An 18,395-nucleotide genomic window follows, 5' to 3' on the forward strand; every position below is an offset into this window, starting at 1 on the left:
TTAACGTTTATCGAAGTAGAAAATCATTCGCAAATCCAAGGGCAAATGTTACTACTTAGTTAGATATAAGAATTTCTTTAACTTGCGATGATACTTTTCATAGAGTGTAGGAATAAATGAAACTCTTGTAATTAAATCTATTTTACTTATTTATTGTAATCCACAGGTCGTTGCCAAAGTTGACTTAAGAAGAACTTATAAGTTATCTTCGAGATTCTCTGAACACTTTCTTCCATCGGGCATGTAATACCTATTCACATATCTTCTTATAAAATTCACGTATACAAAAGTCAGTAAGAAATCCAAACTCGTGCATTTTAAAGCTATGTACATGTTTCGAAGCGTACAAGATACTCGAGCTCCAAGCTGCCTCTCACGCTGTACATGATCGTTGTTAATTGTCGATCGGGTTATCGCAGTGCTGAGAGAATGAAGTCGAGGTACTCGGTGATTCGAGCGTAGACACCAGGGTAGCCAGGTTCGGCGCACTTGTAGCCATAAGACACGACGCCTATCTGGTAATACGTGCGTAGTTGAGGTAACATAAGTGGCCCTCCACTGTCACCCTAAAACAATAGTAAAAATTAACAAAAGAAGCCCCTACTGTCAGGTTCGTCGTATAACATAGAAACATCTGCACCTGCCCTTATAAATTATAATAGACCAAAGTGAATTGAAGATAAAAATGGTATCCTCCCTTGCAAGAATTAATAATTTCATTTCCGCCGCAATATAATATACTCTCTCACCTTCGTTGTACAGTATGAATCATCCCCGGAATTGTTACTTCATCCGTGATAAATACACTGCTTACCTGGCAAGCATCCTTTCCACCGCGCGCGTATCCAGCGCACAGCACACGATGATCGATGACCGCGGCACTGAAGTTAGAGTAAGCCTGCTGGCAGGCTTCGTTACTGACCACGGGCACTTGTGTCTCTAGGAGATCGTCACTGGATAATCCATCTGTGGAAGCAAGTGAAAACCGAGAGAAGCTCTCCGTAAGAAATTCCACTCTGGACAGAGAAATTCATTAGGATGACGAATAGACATCACTACTCACTGACTCCAACTGATCCCCACCCAGCGATGAATGGGTAGGAGCGGAAGAAGTCTTTGCTTCGAACGGGATCCTCCACGGGAAGACAAATCGGGTACACATGTTCTGAGGGGATGTAAAAATTTCATTCAAACATTATATCGTATTCATTTGCATTCTTTAACGCAGGGAATAATTGAATCCTTATCTGAACCTTACCCGAGAACGGCACGTCCTGAACCAGCCGAAGAACCGCGATATCGTTCACGAACGCTGCCGTACTGTACGCGGGGTGCAGGATCTTCTCCTCGATTTCCAACTGAACTGGATAAGCCCCATCGTTGTCGCGCTTCAAATTCAAGTCCCCGATTCGAACCACGTACAGAGTATCGAGGGATGCACAGTGGGCAGCGGTCAAGACGTGCCTGGCGGATATCAGGGATCCTCCGCAACGCCATGTTGGTTCTGAAGGGTTGTTCCTGCTGCGATATCCGAGGGCGACGATCCAGGGCCAAGCACCTGAAGCACGAGAGCTGTTTTACAGGGTGTTCGGCGACAGATGGTGGACAGCAAAATGGGGTGATTGCACGCGACAAAGTAAGACGAAAATGAAGAGGCTTCGTTATTCACAAGGGAAGATCCCGAACTCGAAAATACAAGAAATTCTGGAACTTTGTCAATATATAGGGGATTTCCTGCTGATTACAACGCAATTTTTGTTTGCTGTCTAACTTCACTCGAAAGGGGTGAAATTAACCCCTGGAAATTCGGCTATTTTCCGATTGTATGTTATAACTCGCGAACTGTAAGATACAGAAAAAATGTTTCAAGACAAAAGTTACTTCTTTTAATTAGATCTCTCATTTGGTAAAAAAAAATATTTTACAGTTCCCGAGTTATCGCACAAAATTGGAAAATAACCGAATTTTCAGGGGTCAATTACAGTTAATTGAAATGAATTTAGGCAGTAAATAAAAATTGCATCGTGAATCAGGAGGAAATTCCCTACATATTCACGAAGGTTCAGAATTTTTTGAATTTCTGGGTTCAGGATGTTCCCTTGTTAATTATTGATGTGTTTCGGATTTTTGAGCGCCTGAAGCACGGCAACCTGGCGATCAGCGCTGCGCGTTGCGCGGTCAGTGAGGCCACGTACAACGTGCGCCGCTGACCGCCGAGTTGCCGTGCGTCAGGCGTTTCTGATGCAAGCATTTAAACATTAATAACTAACATTCGTTACTCTCGATTTTTCTGCTATTTTTTCACGTAGAATAACTCGTTTCATTTTATACTATCTGTTAGCGAAGACACTGTGCGTAATTTTCATATTCTGCCAACTCTCTAACTCTATTGAATACGAGACTCGTCAGTTTTTAATTCACAAGTCCGGTACACCCAACGACTTGAAACTTCGCTTTTCATGAGAAATGGCTTTGTTAAGAAAAAGAAATGTGAATGGTACATGATGTTAGTGGATACCTAGTTTGGATGGCACACCACCGACCACCTTTGTGTGGCTGGCGTTGCTAAAACCACAGTGCGGCGGAAGTAACGGTCCATAGGGGCTGTCTTGCGTCACTTTACCGCCTCTAAGAGGATTCGCGTTGTTCACGGGACAACACACGATCGGATTTCCGTCCTGGTAGGAGCATAAAGATCGCCTGAGATAATCGCCAGCCGCGAGGCCATCCCTTTGCAAGAGATTCAGCAACGGCGGGCAGCTTCTGATGTTGAGGCAAACGCCTCCCTCGGAGTTCGGAGTGCTGCACGACTGACCTGAAATCATTTTAAGGTAGTCCCTTTTAAAATGACCGAGTTTATTCCAGAAGCAGGAATTTGCTCGGAGAGGATTCTGTGAGTGAGGTTTTTAAATATATCCAGCTGTCGCGATGCTATTTAAATGGAAATTTCTAATTAAGTCTTCATGAATACATTTGTCGAAGCTATGTAAATGAACACGTCACACTTCACATGTTAAAGGATATTTATATGTGTGACAGATCGCGGTTCTACGATCTGTCGTTTTAGAAATTTGTTGTTACGTGATGTTTAGTTGTGTTAGGGGAGACCGGGGCTAAAAGTTTCGGAGGTAAGTTGTTCCGACGACTCTATCTTCAAAATAAAAAGAGCGTTGTACTTTAAATTATTTTTTTCGCGTCCGCCACAGCGAATTGTGTGGTTGTAAGCAGGCACCTATAGTCGCGTAGCAGATAAGTAAAAAAATTTCTATCATTATTTTTTGGTCTATTTCAATTATTTAACGTCGATATTATAGATTGGTTCGTTTTTATGAATCAAATGACATTTAAGAACATGGTGCAATAGTGTTTATCGTTTGAATATATGTATAAGAAGAATAGTGTCTCAAATTGCTACATGTTTCGGTAGGGGCTAGTTGTTACCATAAAACATGACACGACTTCAATCGGAAAGGGACACGACTTCAATGCATAAAGATAAATAAAATCTGTCGGTAGAGGATTCAATATCTGCCACATGATTCTATCGAGATTTATTAAAATACTACAATGTGGACAAGAGGCCACAGTAGGCTACAAGTACCAATCTCAATAAGTAGGTACCTACATACAGTTGAATGTAAGACTGATTAGTAGATTATAGTTATTGTTTATGGTTATTATTTCGTTTTGGTTTTCTTTTAAAGATAATAAATTTTTGTTGGCCAGAACCTTCATAAATAAACATTATTAATAAAATTCTGTTTGATTTCATTAGAAAATGAAATATTTCATTAAAAGGCAACTCTTATATCTTAGTAACAACTTACTCCAATGCGATAACAACTTGCCCCATATAGGGGTAAGAAGTTCCGCTTAGATCAGCCACAAATAAATTACTTTCTATGAAAAACCTATTACAATATATTAAATACAAGCGTAAAATCAGAAAATATAATAAATTTAACAAGAAATTAGTCAATAGTGAAGAGAATAACTACATTATTTTCCAGTCATTTTTTATGTTTTTATCGAAATCGGAACATTTAGCCCCGGTCTCCCCTACAGTAATATTAAGCGATTAGTAAGCTGAGAAATTGTTCAAACGAATGATATTGATTCACTGTCGATGGACTGTGCCACGAAATACCCACGTGTGCTTGAGTTAGCAGATGCTAATCGTTCCAAGAATAAGTTGAGTTAATATCAATGAAGCTGACTCGAATAAAATATCATATTCGGAAGAAGTTGTTATTCAATAACTATTTAAGTCGTAATGTGTAGTACTTTTTCAGCCGTTAACACACCGTTAGCAATTTTTCTTCTGATTACGAGCACCTGTGGCCTTAGGCGAAACACCAGGTTGTTAATTGCGAAGTGGAGCTATTAGCAGCGTTCTGCTTATTTACCAGCATCTTCTCGATTCTCAGAAAATACAAGGAAGTATGCACAGCATTTCTGCAGTACGTAATTTTTCATTTACAATCCAACATAAAGTTAATATCCCAGGCTTGCCTGTCCCAACGTGGATTTCACTAATCGATGCGCTCCAGGCAAGTACACACAATCGAGAAAACACTAAATCAACATTGCGAATTTATCAACTAATGGATGCACAATGGTCTCTCACTAGGCAGCTTATAGTAAAACCGTCAAAGCGTTCGTAGTAATTTCCCAGCTGCCGATTAGCCCGATCCGCGAATCGCGAGGCGGAAATACAAGCCGCTTATGAATTTTAATTGCGACGGATCAAGTGAAGAAGTAAATTACAATATAATAGGAGACCGTTAATTGCAAGATCAGGCGTGCGGAAAATCGTTTTCGCGTGAAGTAGGTTTCCTCGATAGTATCCCGCTTAAAAATTCTTCAAAACCACGAACGGTACTTTAATTTCCATTCTACGTTACTGCGGGAAAATCTGCACCTTAAATGAAATATATTTAATGCAAATTCCCTAAAATTCATTACGTGATTATAAAAATTTATTTAAAAAATAAAATCCAGTTTTCTTTTCTTTTTGAAAAGCCCCTTCTTCGGGGAATGCTAAAGCCCCTTGGCCCTCCCTCTGGGTGCGTAATTATCCCTGAACAAGCAATGAAGTTCATAAGTAACTAGTCCGCTAATAAATCTTTATTCCATTGCAAACTTGTAAGCGTGCATGCATGAATAACTCGCGATCATTCCTATAAACGACCAGATGTGCGGTGCGGTGGTCTACGATGGACCCGCGATCGATCCTAATCTGCTGCCACCTTGACCCAAGCAGCATTGACACTACTCGACCTCTTCAGCTGCGCAGAGTCGGTGAACACATTTCACTGTGTCATCTCGAAGGTCCGGGCCTTGATCGTATTCGGACGATCGTACGTAAGAGATCGCTCAAGGTTTCCAAGAGCCGAGCGCCAACTCAAGAGGATTCCCCGATCCTTTCTCTTCTCGCTTTGCAAAACAGACTAGAGACCAACTGACGTGAATTAACGCTTTCGCACCACGATGATTTCAGAGGCCTCGGAGCCGCGCGAGAACGAAAGACACGCGTCGATCAGACACTGGGCCAATATTTGAGGAAGCGTACGCTGAGTTTCAACCGGAACTCGCAGGCACCTCTTGTGTCAATATTTCCCGCGTAAGTAGATATCGATTTGTAACGCGCTTCGCTTAATTCAGCAATCGCGAATTCGATCGCGTGGAAACGATTTTTCGAAGAAGAGAAGCTGTAGAAACTTTGCGCGCTATGGACCTCGTGCTAATTTAAAAGGAATTCGAAGGGCAAACCTTGGGCAGATACCACGCGGACCAGTGGATGTAGCAAGCCTATTAACGCCAAACACGTGAACAGCATCTTGGATTTCTCGGCTTTCCTAGAATAAAGAATATCATGGAGCGACATAAAATGCGGACTACGGAGCTGGTGGCAAACGCGTGGACTTAGAGTTCGGTGGCTCCTCCGAGATAAAAAGGAATTTTATGAATTAAAAGGAAACGAACGAGCGGCGAATATCGTTGAGAAGCGATCGCAGATAGTGTGACTAGATATTTCTGACACTTCGCACTGAATTTATCAAATTATTCCCACTCAGAACTCTGCGAAACAAGAATGGAACGTGGGTGGCCGTTTCCGCGTGGCGCGTCACATAAAAGTTATATGTATTTTCGATTTAGTTGAATTATTCTGCGCTTGAAATCTTAATCGATCTGAAGAGAAATTCATTTCCATTCACTGAACTGTTCATAAACTCTTTGGAGTAACTTTCACGAACCTTCTTCGAACGCGCTCGACGGTCAACTGAGAGCCGCGCGTCAACGGTACATACTTTTTAAAGAAAACTTTACAATTCCTCGTCTGTGATGCTTGACGCAAGCGCAGGAATTACCGTGTGCTCGCCGGAGATTAACACAGCTTTATCGCTTCGAACTAAACCACTCCTACGTTTCTCTTCGAATTATCCCGCCGCGCTATTTATCGAAAGATTCAAAACATCGTAGTTCTGTGATTACAAAGTACGCATACGCGAGGGAAGTTTATCGCGTCTTGTTCTAAGCAGCGCAATTTACATCGATAGCTCACGGAAAAAAGTGGAGGAACGGGAATTTCGATCGATAAAGAAAGATGTCGGTTTACTTGGAAGAATTACAAACGTGTTAAATACTATTACGGTGCCACTACATTTCATAGATCGCGAAATTTAAATTGCACTTCCTCGTTGCGGCTGAACTTACGATGTCTTCGCAAACGTCCATTCGTACATCGTGAAATTTACGATTTTCGAAATCCTGAATCAGGCACGCATGTTTGCTGGTGTTCTGCAATGGAAAATTTTATGAGGTATATTACAGATGATTGCAAATTAGTTAGTAATACCTGTTTGCACCGAGATATGCGGAGACTTCAATGCCTTCGATCTGGAACAAGGGAGAAGTTCTGGTCCGTCTGGCGCGACATTGAAATCATGGAAAGAGGTGACGCAACGCTGCTGCCCGATGGTATTTCCCAGATGAATTGGGGTTTCCATAATTCGTATGGGATGTCGACCAAGCCATTAAACACTTCCCGTGGTATTATGTGGCCGTTCGTGAAAATAGCCCGAGTCATTGTGAAATATTTCGGATAATCGAGTATAATTAAGTTTACAGTTTCGTATTATTCGTAGGAAGTCGAAGCTGCGCATAATAACTTAGTTGTAAAAACAGAGATACGCATAGGGGGATATTTTTGACGACTGTGAATCATTCGCAATGGGTGTTATTCTTTAAAGGAGTAATTACTTGACGCGCAGGACCGTTCTGCGCTGCAACAGCTTTTCCTCTGCCTGTACCAGTTACATAAGTTATCCTATTCGAATCTTACAATTAGATACATACGTGTGTAAAGTTGCGACTGTAATGATAATGTTAGAATTACGCAAAGACCTCCTCCGTTATCTATTTTCCCGTGATTAATGACTCCGCCACGAGTGCGGAATAGGGTGGAACGAAATGTAGAGGCAAAATATTTTCTTATTATTCGTGACTTTTAATAGTGGGCAAAAGTTGCCTTTTATAAAGTTATCTAAGCTGTGAAAGTTTGGTCTTGATCAACAAATTTTTTGAGGTGCCGCAAGCCATTCAAAAATTCATATTTACTGATTGTGTGACTTTTGACTGGCTTGCGGCACCTCAAAAAATTCATTGACCAAAATCAAACCTTCACAGCTTAAATAACATTATGAAAGACAACGTTTGCTCACTATTAGAAGTCACGAATAATAAAAAAGATATTTTGCCCCTATATTTCGTTCCATCCTATTGCTGAAACATTCTTACTCGCACTGTAATATGTGTCATTTATTTCCTTCTCCCCGCGAAGTGGCGGTGACGCTTGTTTTCTAACTGTTCTCAGGGAGAAGATGCTTTTAAATTATTAGTACTGTGTAATGGATTATTGTATAGGTCGACTACAGTCAGGCGGGCGATGTAGCGCCAATGATGACATAACTTTGTCAAGCCTGACTTGCTTCTCAATGGCCAAAGTATTAAAAGGTCTGGGTCACCTGCCATGGCATGCTAGCAAAGTTTCCCACCTTTATCGTGCTAACTTGTAAATATTTCTGTTGGATTTTAATAGTTGTATTTAGAAGCTATAGTCTTTTAAGTTATTTTGAAAATTTTCTAGGTACTCACGGTAAATGCTATAGTACCCGCAAAGATATAGCGAGGTCGTAGGAATATCAGTAGGAATTGAGTCTCAGGCCACATGCCCTGAGCCCTGAGTGAAGCCCGAGCTCCTTATCTGCCCATATATCTGTCAATTCGCTCGTTCCGACTCCCGAAACATGTAAACAGACGCGCGCTACCACTTTTACGACGTCGCTATATCTTTGCGGATACTATACCAAGTCCGATGCTGCTTGGGAGTAGAGTTCGGTAATGTTATAATAAAATGAATGCAAATTAAAGTCAACTTTAAGTCTGGCTGTAACAGCATTTATTTACACTTGAAATATGTAAATCTGAATATTATACAGTTGGTGTATAATCATGTAATAAATGGTCATCCGATCTACAACTGCAATGTCATAAAATATCATAGCAATGTACATGCCGAGTTGTTTGCTATGTTCTGAAGTAATACTATGCATATCAGTTACTTTGTTCCGTTCTCGTTTAAGTAATTTCACTGGGTACTCATTCGTGCATAACATCTTCTAAAATTTTACTTATACCGCTAGCAACAGTACAAGTGGAAAGGCAATTTGTATCTCCCTAGCCAATTACTTCTTACATTCTATTCGCGAAACGAAATTATTGCAATGAATGCCTAATTATGCCATCTGAAGTAATAAGTTCGTGGGAAGCGTTTAATGGCAACTCAGAGAAATCTGTACCTAGTACCTATACAGACTAATATGTTTGTTCACATATTTATGTACACTATTCAGAAATTTCTCTGAGTATATCGAGTTTCATTATTACAGAAGTATTTTCTCATTTATATGTGTTTGTATAGGTGACCATATAATATCGAAGCATGTGTCACCTATAGTGGAAAAGGGATTTCCTGTATTTAATGTTCCCTTTATTTTGGTACGAGTGTCTATTATTCGTGTGGCATGAAATTATGAATAAATCCGCGATATGGTTTAATCTGGAAAGAGAAATAAATAAATTATTATATGTCCTCGTTTTTTTTGTTTTTTTTTTTTAATAAAAACAAGAAGAAATCAACCCCCTATTTAACAAGAAGCAGAAAGTGAAAGTTTGAAAACAAGTCTTTGTAAATTTACTTGCAAGTAGCATTTCGAAAATCGTGTTTTTCATCCCAATGGTATTGTGCTTCCAAATCTTCCAGTATTCTTCTAAAAACAAAAAGTCGAATCATGTTATTTTGTTTAGCTGCATCGTCGGATATGAAGAGAAAAAAATTAAAAACGAAATGCCACAGGAATTATTGGAGGAGAATAAGTAACCGAGTTTCGTAGTATTCTTTCGTCGAGGTATTCGCTTGTGAACATATAAATGAGAAATTTCTTTTATTTCTTGTTTAAAAATTTAGTTTCCATTTTCTTGTGCATTAATGTATAATCGAAAGATTTAAAATTCTTAGGCGCATCCTTTACTAAAGTATTACAAGTAAAATTTCCTAATGAAAGCTAGTATAAAATTGTACATGCTTCTGCATAAATTCCAAAGACTGTATAATTAGTGAATTAGTATGTACTAATAATTACTAGACTGTTAGTCGTTTAAAAAGATTAAAACCCTATAATAATATTTCACTACTCTTTAGAGTCTGAAAAAATAAGATTTTATTTATTGAAAATAAAAAAATTAATATTATTTCTGTTTATTCTTCGTAACGGTGTTATTTCTTAGTATGTCGTCATTCTTATTTAACTGTGTATATTATGTAAATGTATCTATTTTATTTATTGCTTGTTATTTTATACATATTATCCGTCCACTGGATAATATCGCCTGAAAAATTAAAAATATCCATATTATATTATTACGATGCTTCGTAAAATTGAACTTTTAAACTCTAGAAATTCATCAAAATCATCTCTAATTCGTGAATGTACTTTGCTCTTTTCTTGCTCACGACAGATAGATGGAATATATCTATTGTTCCACTTACCTGTAACTTTTTGATCCCAATCGTCGTTTCCTCATATAAAACATTACTATTCCTCCAATGACTCCCACCATTGTCATCGAGATAGTGGTGGCTACAACTGAATCGATAACAGATTCTAAGTAGAAACTATGTGTATACTTCCGACAAGGAAAGTCAACACGAGATAACCATTACTTACATATCATTCGATACGCGATGACTGTGATTTCTTGCTGATGCTTCTTCAGGCATTTAGTTACGTGGGATAAAGTGCCATTTACTGCGGGGCACTCCAGATCGAGTATTTTACAAAATAAGGGAAACAAGTCTAAATTGTTAAAGGGTTCCAATTTACACTTGGGCACGAATGCAGGACCCTTTGCGAAAAAAAACGGATGCATTTCTAACGCAGCATTGTCGTAGCCATGCAGGCCAAACTCCGAATCGCTGTTCACTGGAAGTAAACATAAAATAAATTTCAAACTCGAGTCGATAATACATTGTTCAAGATACACCAGATTACCTGTAATATTGAATTTCTTTTTATAGTATTCCACCGTATCAAGAAGATTCTGAAACGCGTATCCAACTTCAGCAATAACAAAAATGGGACCAACTCGAGTATTATTTCCATAATGATACTTCCGAGGAATCTCCTCCCTCTTGTAAACTTTGAACGTCATTGTCTTCTCTGCCGCTTGTTTTAACGCATCGTAAATTACTTCTTCTTTGCCTACGAAGCAGAGTTCAATTTGTAGTATATCTCTCATAAATAATTTAAAGAGACTGAGCGAGATTATAAAGGGAATTAACTGTACCTGGATTAGGGAAGATATGTAATCCAGGTGAAGTACCCACAAATTTGTAGTCAGAACTGTTAATATATTTTGTCAGATCTATTATCCTATCTAACTTAACAGACGCCATTCCATGATCGCTTAAATGAATGATATTGAGATCGTGTAAACCATGGTATTCTATTTTATTGTGCAAATACTTTGTTATGTTGTCTAACTTCCTGAGAATATCGTCAAATTCGGGACTATTTATTCCGAACGCGTGACCATGATAATCTGGCTCTTCGATATATACTATTCCAAAGTTTATTGGATGTATGGGGTGCACAAACCATGATATCATATCATCTATTCTATCTTCCCAAGGTAGAGTCTCGTTATAATTCTAAAAGGAGAAACTCTATATAATTTAAACTAAGAGGAATTATTCCCACTATTTTATCAGATCACAACTGATCGTATTATCTAAAATTCAATGATAAAGAAATACCTGAGAGAATGTAGGAGAAATTCCTTGGTATTTGTATATTCCACCAGGCCACATCATTGTACCGCTTCGTCTTTGAGGACCTCCTCTCTCGTTAACAGTCTATAGCACGTGAAAGAATTTTATGTAAAGCATGCACGGACACTAGGGTGGCTCTTATTTTCGAAATACATATATCGAAATACGCGAAAAAGATAAAAATAAAAATTCTTATTTTCAGTGTTTAATATGTTATGAATGTTTCCTGAAAATTTAGGACCGAAATTCGCAAAAATATCGAAGATATAAACTCTATATCTTCGCAAAAATATTGAAATCTGAGACTCTATTTCGCAAAAATATCGAAATATGAGACACTATATCTTCGATATTTTTGCGAATTTCGGTCCCAAATTTTCAGGAAACATTCATGAACACATTCTTATGCTACGATGCCTATCATTCCTCACATACCCAGATGGGAAGAACTCTATTATCGTAATGATACAGATTATACGAGTATTTTGTTGTGTTTCCTGAAACAGGATCGTAAAATTCATTATCTACAACGCCATGTGTTTCGGCGTACAATCCTGTGGCCATAGTATGATGATTAGGGAATGTCTTTGTGACAAAGACATTCATCATATAATCTGTGTATGTGCCTTCGTGCTTCAGTTTATTCATGAAGGGTGTCAGGTTTCTATTAAAGTAGTCATATCTGTAAAGCACAAAACAGATCGACATATATTCTAAAGAGTTGAGAAATCAATAGTTGTAAACTGTACCTGAACGCATCGTACGAGACCACCAATAGCTTCGGATGTTGGGATATCAGCAGTCCGTCTTTGACGTTAAGTAGAACTATAAACATCAAGCTGAACACGATTATGGAATTCATGACGACTGTATTGTGCTTAATTATCTCGAGCCACGACAGGAAGAAACGCTATCCTCTTCATTGCATAGTCATCGCGCTAGTTGCTCGATGGTTTTAAAACCATCTCAGTCATGAGTCTGCCTTTATCTAAATTGACGGATAAAAATGCATGTACAGTAGTAACAGTCGCAATCAGAATTTAATCTTCGCCTTTTACCAAAGCTCTATAAAAGTACAATTTCAAATCACGCGCACAGTCTCATTGCCACAGATTTGGTCATCTCTTAAAAGCTTCCTCCAGTTACTGCAACTACAGATACATGTTAGTCATGCAGGATAAAAATTAGAAACCTCTGCCAATTCTTTTCTACCACAATCTACCACTGTCACACAAACACTCGGTATCTCCTCATTTCTCACAAACCATAGAACTGCATAGAGCCACAGAGCAATGACAACTACCCTTTCTACTGTACACGTAACCCAGCCATGTGGGGGCCATCGGGGGCCATGACCAATAAACGAAGTGGAAGCAATCAGTCGGAAAGGTCAGCAGAAAAAATTTTTTCAAAGCCTTCCGAGTAGGTAGACGTCATTGCTTACGTGCAAATAAACTGTGCGCAAGAATTGTAGGTGGAAGAGGAATTACCTTCAATTATTCTGCATAGTCAAAAGGGTAATGATTCTCTTTTGTGCCCGAAACGTTGGCGAGCTTGGCTGACAATAAGTACGCAAGCGTGCCGTGCCAAACTGCAGTAGGAGTGCACTGGCATGCACTGGAGTGCACGCGAGTGTGCGATTTGACAGACGCTGGCGTTTGAGCGCGATGAGTTGCATTTAATATCTTGGCGGCTCTGCGACGAAGGGCCTCATTCCTTCCCATTGCCCTTCGCACGTATCACGTGGAATTAAATACTGATATCTGAACGCCTATATCAGTTAGATGACGGCGATACGCCGTGTGTTAACAGGTCATGGGGGCCTGTTTCGGCCGCTGCATTTCCAAAGTCACAGACTCCTTGTCATACAGGTTAGCGATATGCTTCTTGTTTCCAAATGGAAAAATGTATCTTCTATATCATCACGCCACTCCTTGTGCACACATCCCATTACCTCCGATAGACCTTTCCCAGGGACGTTTATGCTTTCTCCATCGTGTTCGCATACCCCTCTTGTGTTTTGACGCAGTCTGCATTTGAATTTAAGGTTTTACCAAAGGCACACCAGTATGTCTTTCCAAGGAGACGAACAAGTTGAGGTACACAGTATTTTGTAACAGCGTCGCTGTTTCTTTACTTTTAAGTATGGTAAAGGATAATTGAAGCATATCAGTTTATTTGTAGTTTATCGATGACAAAGGAGATGCAGACCAATCTAGAGGATCAAAAACGTAAGGGATTGTATTGAGCTTTACGGCAGTGTTTCATTTTTATTGTATTAATCGTACGCTTCATTGTTATGCTTCCCGGATAGCCTGTTATCGTTTCTCCCCTTAAATCGTTTCAAGGTAATTGGATTAGATTATTAAGATCTTTGTATACTTTACTCGGAACAGTAAGTCTATGTACTTATTCTGTTACTGATTGCGTTAGTATTATATAAGATTCTTTATTGATACAGTTGCATGAAGTTTGTTTAAGTAGGGAAATCATACTTTGATGTTCGAAGAGCGTTTATTTAGATTTCGCGATGTATTTGTAGAAGAAACACGGAGTTCCTGTAACCTTGGAATTGTTAGAAGATGGGGCATGGTCAAAGGGCACTAACAAATATGCCCGATTAAATTCTAGGAACAATGCTTCTACAAGGTACAATGGAGTACATTTATAACTGCTGAATATGTAATAAGACAAATACAATAAAACAATGTTTCAGCTCTGGACTGGATACTTCGCTTCAAGTTCTCGACGCAAGAACATTAATGAAACAACAAGCCTGTGTATCTTCTACTCCTGGGTCCTCGTTAGATCTGGAATGGGAGCACGAAGGTGATAAGACTTTTTATTAGCGCATTCTAAGAATTTGTGTGCCCAGACAATATACGAGAGTATTATTTATTCAGGAATGCCTGTGCCAGCTGTGGACGATGATAATGTCGAATGCACAGATGGTTCTATGACGCATACATCGATTAACAATAGTCAGCCCTCTAGTTTGACGGCATCTCCTTGGTCCAGGGTGTCCACGCCGAATAGTTTAGAATGGGATCCCGTTGAGGCGGATATGGTATGTGTCGATTTAGAGACTGAACAGCTTTTGACTGAGATAGAAAGATTAACGGATAGAGCGTTAAAAGAGACAGGTGAATGGACTAGTACTAGCTGATAAATAATGTATTTATAATTCACAGGATTGTTTGTATTTTTGTATTATAAAGAAAGGGTACACAACAGAATTAAAAAATATGAGATACTTTTAGAGGATGAAAAAAAAAAGAGATTCTACTGTTTCAATATTTGTGTCGTTGAAACAATACGATGATATATTTCTGTTGTTTCAAGGAATATACACATACATGTATAATCTAGTATAATTAAAACAGAATTTTAATAGGAAGATATATTATTGGCACTATATTTCACTAGTTTATTGTAAAACAAGAATGCCAATGATTAAAACAAAGGTGAAGTTCGTTTATTGTTGCACGACTATATAAGCCTCACTCAAGTGGATGGAAAGATATGCTTTTCTCTCACAGATTTAAACAGGTTCACTCTTCTTCTTTTTCTTTCAATGCGTTTCTTGTGCCGCATTAATTGTGTCATCAAAAAACTTTACAAGAAAAACCTAGAATCTTGATCCTCATTTCATACTACTTTCACGAGACAATAACACTCTTCCTATTAATAATCTTTACATTCTACTTTATGAATCTCAATTTTTTTATCTAGTTTCGATACGTATACTTTCCTTTGAGGATACAGGTTCCATATTTGATCTTTACGTACCGTGAACAATTACTGATCTCACCGTTTTTTTAATATAAATATTATTATATAGTGTCATAGCATACTACTTTAACCTTTTGAAGCACGTATAGATAATGTAAGTATGATAAACCTTCATTCACGTTACTTTCTTAACGATCAGAATGTCTGTTGCAAGTAGCATGAAAGACTATATAAATGGCCAATTGTGCTTCAAATGGTTAAACGATGCATATCATGTATGCAACAGTATATAAATCCTTATGTTTGTAATTCAACGTAGATAGAGAGAAATAAATTAAAGGCAGAAATTCAAATGTGAAGTGCATCAGGCGCTATAAATGCAATATATTTTTTGCAAGTGGATTTAAAAAAACAGCTTTCTCCCGGGAAAAAGGATTTCTTTCTGATGCTTAGTGTATCTTAAATTAGCTGTATTTTATACAAGAGGGACTATCGCATAGTCTGCATAAGTCTAGTCATGATAAAATTTTAAGAGTCTTTGGGAGATTGATAGAGGAAAGAGAGGATGGTGGTGCTGGTATAATATTAATGTTGATACATACTTGAGTGTACAAAAACATATTTCTACTGAAGTTAAATTATTACAAAAAAAGAACTAATTAGGTTACAATTCTAGATAGACTGTGTCATTATCGAAGTGAATGAATTTTAAACCGAAATAGGCTGCCTTACAATAGATAAAATATACAATTCGTAACTGCTAATAATGCTACTTTAAATTTCGATTTCATTGCATTTGCTGGTAAGCTACATTACAATTGCATAAAAAATATAATGTCATTAGTCTCTGGATAATTTACAAGCGAATCAAAATCTATACAGCAATAGTACAGGTAGCGATAAGATTAATGATAATGAGAATAATAATAATGCTGCAGTACGTTATTTAATAACGCAGTGCCATGGCTATATGCATGCACACGATAGGTTGCGTCTCTGGTTATAATTTATCTCAATTCGAGGAAACTAATTCAGATTCTTTGGGAGCGCCAAAGGTGAAGCTTTATATTGAATTGCATGTTAAACGCACAGAGGTATTAGTTGCGCGAGACATATGTGGCTTAACATTGATATCTAAGTTAGTAATCTTAAGTACGAATTGTGTCCGATGTACGAATAAGTAGCTTCATGTATATTATTTAGTATGCGAAAGGTTGGAGAGGTGCTTGAAAGGACAAAAGAAAAGAAGAATTATAAAACACTTGCAATCTGTTTCTATATTAAAGGTGAAACGATGAATATGATATTTATATAACAGTTAAGTAAAGTTGATACATTGATGATTCTAGTGTAATAAACAGTATTGGCAAGAAACTTATGGAATTCAAGCTGAGAACGCTTTTCCATACGAAATGTGTTTATCGACTGGTCATTTCATTCCTTTAGTCAAGGCTCTAGTTGAAAAGTGAGTAATAACGAGAAGAGAATGCTTTTTCATATTTATTCCTAGTTAGTAGCGTATAAAGTGTCCAAAAAGTATTTTATTTCAAAATTTTACGTGCTCTAAGATAATAGGGACCAAAAGTGTTTTCAGTATTAAGTATCCTCACAGCTATGTACTATTTTCTACCAGAATGATTAATTTTTGTATTACGATTACATTTGTACATTTAACGTGGCTTAATTGAGCAGCTATTTTAAATTAATCACAGAGTTGATTTGTATTTATCGACTCGAGATATCTAGTGGCATTATATGCACGTACTACGTGTATAAGGACAATTTATAATTATTCCGTCAATCTTGAAATTGTGAACAAAATTTATCATTGTTGGCTTTAAGAATATCTTTATCTACGCTTAGCATAATAATCTAAAACGACGTCGTTTGTACTTCATGTACAAACGTTCATTGTCATATTGCGTTTACGATATTGTAAAAAAACAGCGCTATGCACCATTCGCTTGCATATCGAATAGAGTTATTATCGTTGTACGAATAACATTTTATTCAGCTAAATTTTTCTGTACGATTATACATACAGCAGTGAATGCAATAAATGGCGTGGATTTTAATTACCGATTTTCAATAAATTAAGAATGATTTCTCTGTCCGTGAAGTATCACACGTTTTGTGGTAGACTCTTATTTGCAAATCAATTGAAAGACGAATGAACACTTGAAAAGGATCATATCATATCGATCTAACATTCGAACATAAAGTTAAATGTGAAAGTGGATAAAGCTATCGTATATGTATATGTTATTACATATATGTTATTCTATAATAATAGATGTTAAAAACCAATGTGTTTATATGCTTTAATAAATAGTTACTTTATTATATTTCTATGTACATATGTGCAAGAACTAATAGAAAAGGGAAAATTGTATTTTGTTCCTAGGCATCCTTTTATATTTTTAATTAAGTACAAATGCATGCAGAATGTGCATAGACTGACAAAATGTTGTACATAGACGTAGCAAAATTAATCGATTCCAAATTATTTATAGACTGTACAAGATCGACATTTTGTGAACATGGTATTTTAATGATTGTTCCTCAAATTTCATTTATATAATACGATCAGAAAGTACAGAATAAATTGGTGGTATATTTGTACTGCAATTAGAAGTATTTTTTTTTAAACTGGTATATTTCTTGCTTTTCATATGTGCACAGTTGCGTGAAGTACAACGTAGTGAATAGTTCGTGTAGCTAATCTTAAATTTTTATATGTTATATACAATTCTTCTAACATACGAATTATCTACAATTACATAAGCAACAAAGGAAAAATTACATAATTGTAATTCGAAACCATAGCGACGGGGATTCGTAGTTCCAGAGAAGCTGCGAGCTTCATCGCGAAATAGATTTAATTGAAAATTATTTGACAAACACTTTTTACAAACATAGCATGATTTCTTCGAAAGTTATTCGATTAGTTATTCTCGAGTAATTTGTGTGCAGCTATAAAGTAAAGATTAATTGTAAAAGTTATCAACTACGATTGATGTATACGTATACATATGGTAAATGCAATCAGTAATTTCTTCGATACTAAAGATTAACGTAGCAAGTATAGATTTAATATGAGAGTTAAAAAAAGGACTAGTAAATACAGCCGATCAAAGAAGATATTTAACAAATCGATTTAGAATTTCACTGTTTTCGCGCCTATGAGAAACAAAGTAACTTTTACGATAAAATGAAGAGTTCGCTGTACGAGTGACGTAGATATGTACTAAGGTGGGAATATCGGTGCAGC

At 37.4% G+C, this 18,395-nt stretch overlaps 3 protein-coding genes and 1 long non-coding RNA gene across 9 annotated transcripts; 1 reads left to right on the forward strand and 3 right to left on the reverse strand.

The window, feature by feature from the left end:
* Window positions 1-131: 131 nt before the first annotated feature.
* Window positions 132-6,386, reverse strand: LOC143371083 (venom serine protease Bi-VSP). Its single transcript, XM_076815947.1, has 7 exons — window positions 6,258-6,386; window positions 5,773-5,858; window positions 2,519-2,815; window positions 1,259-1,558; window positions 1,064-1,165; window positions 815-966; window positions 132-566 (listed from the first exon to the last, which is right to left on the reverse strand). Exons 2-7 carry the CDS (start codon window positions 5,837-5,839, stop codon window positions 411-413), a joined length of 1,074 nt encoding a protein of 357 aa, XP_076672062.1. The 5' UTR covers window positions 5,840-5,858; window positions 6,258-6,386; the 3' UTR covers window positions 132-410.
* Window positions 6,387-6,602: 216 nt separating this feature from the next.
* On the reverse strand, window positions 6,603-7,483 carry LOC143371096 (uncharacterized). The gene is made up of 3 exons (XR_013085970.1): window positions 7,264-7,483; window positions 6,860-7,158; window positions 6,603-6,801 (listed from the first exon to the last, which is right to left on the reverse strand). It is a non-coding gene; the product is annotated as an uncharacterized LOC143371096 (long non-coding RNA).
* A 944-nt stretch (window positions 7,484-8,427) lies between these two features.
* LOC143371076 (ectonucleotide pyrophosphatase/phosphodiesterase family member 5) lies at window positions 8,428-12,818 on the reverse strand. 6 transcript variants are annotated; one of them, XM_076815931.1, is made up of 10 exons: window positions 12,696-12,818; window positions 12,142-12,380; window positions 11,828-12,074; window positions 11,378-11,476; window positions 10,909-11,272; window positions 10,614-10,823; window positions 10,290-10,544; window positions 10,112-10,208; window positions 9,261-9,332; window positions 8,428-9,121 (listed from the first exon to the last, which is right to left on the reverse strand). In XM_076815931.1, the coding sequence occupies exons 2-10, from the start codon at window positions 12,252-12,254 to the stop codon at window positions 9,010-9,012; spliced, it is 1,569 nt and encodes a 522-aa protein (XP_076672046.1). In that variant the 5' UTR covers window positions 12,255-12,380; window positions 12,696-12,818; the 3' UTR covers window positions 8,428-9,009. The 6 variants fall into 6 exon arrangements, with proteins under 6 accessions (XP_076672046.1, XP_076672045.1, XP_076672043.1 ...); XM_076815930.1 differs by having other exon boundaries at window positions 12,658-12,777; XM_076815928.1 differs by lacking the exon at window positions 12,696-12,818 and adding an exon at window positions 12,489-12,632.
* A 306-nt stretch (window positions 12,819-13,124) lies between these two features.
* Window positions 13,125-18,310, forward strand: LOC143371087 (uncharacterized). Its single transcript, XM_076815950.1, has 7 exons — window positions 13,125-13,263; window positions 13,440-13,491; window positions 13,577-13,623; window positions 13,707-13,740; window positions 13,935-14,041; window positions 14,109-14,221; window positions 14,296-18,310. Exons 1-7 carry the CDS (start codon window positions 13,208-13,210, stop codon window positions 14,556-14,558), a joined length of 672 nt encoding a protein of 223 aa, XP_076672065.1. The 5' UTR covers window positions 13,125-13,207; the 3' UTR covers window positions 14,559-18,310.
* The last annotated feature ends 85 nt before the right edge of the window (window positions 18,311-18,395 follow it).

Source organism: Andrena cerasifolii, chromosome 7 (genome assembly GCF_050908995.1).
Source record: "Andrena cerasifolii isolate SP2316 chromosome 7, iyAndCera1_principal, whole genome shotgun sequence".
In the NCBI taxonomy this organism is placed as follows: Eukaryota; Metazoa; Arthropoda; class Insecta; order Hymenoptera; family Andrenidae; genus Andrena; species Andrena cerasifolii.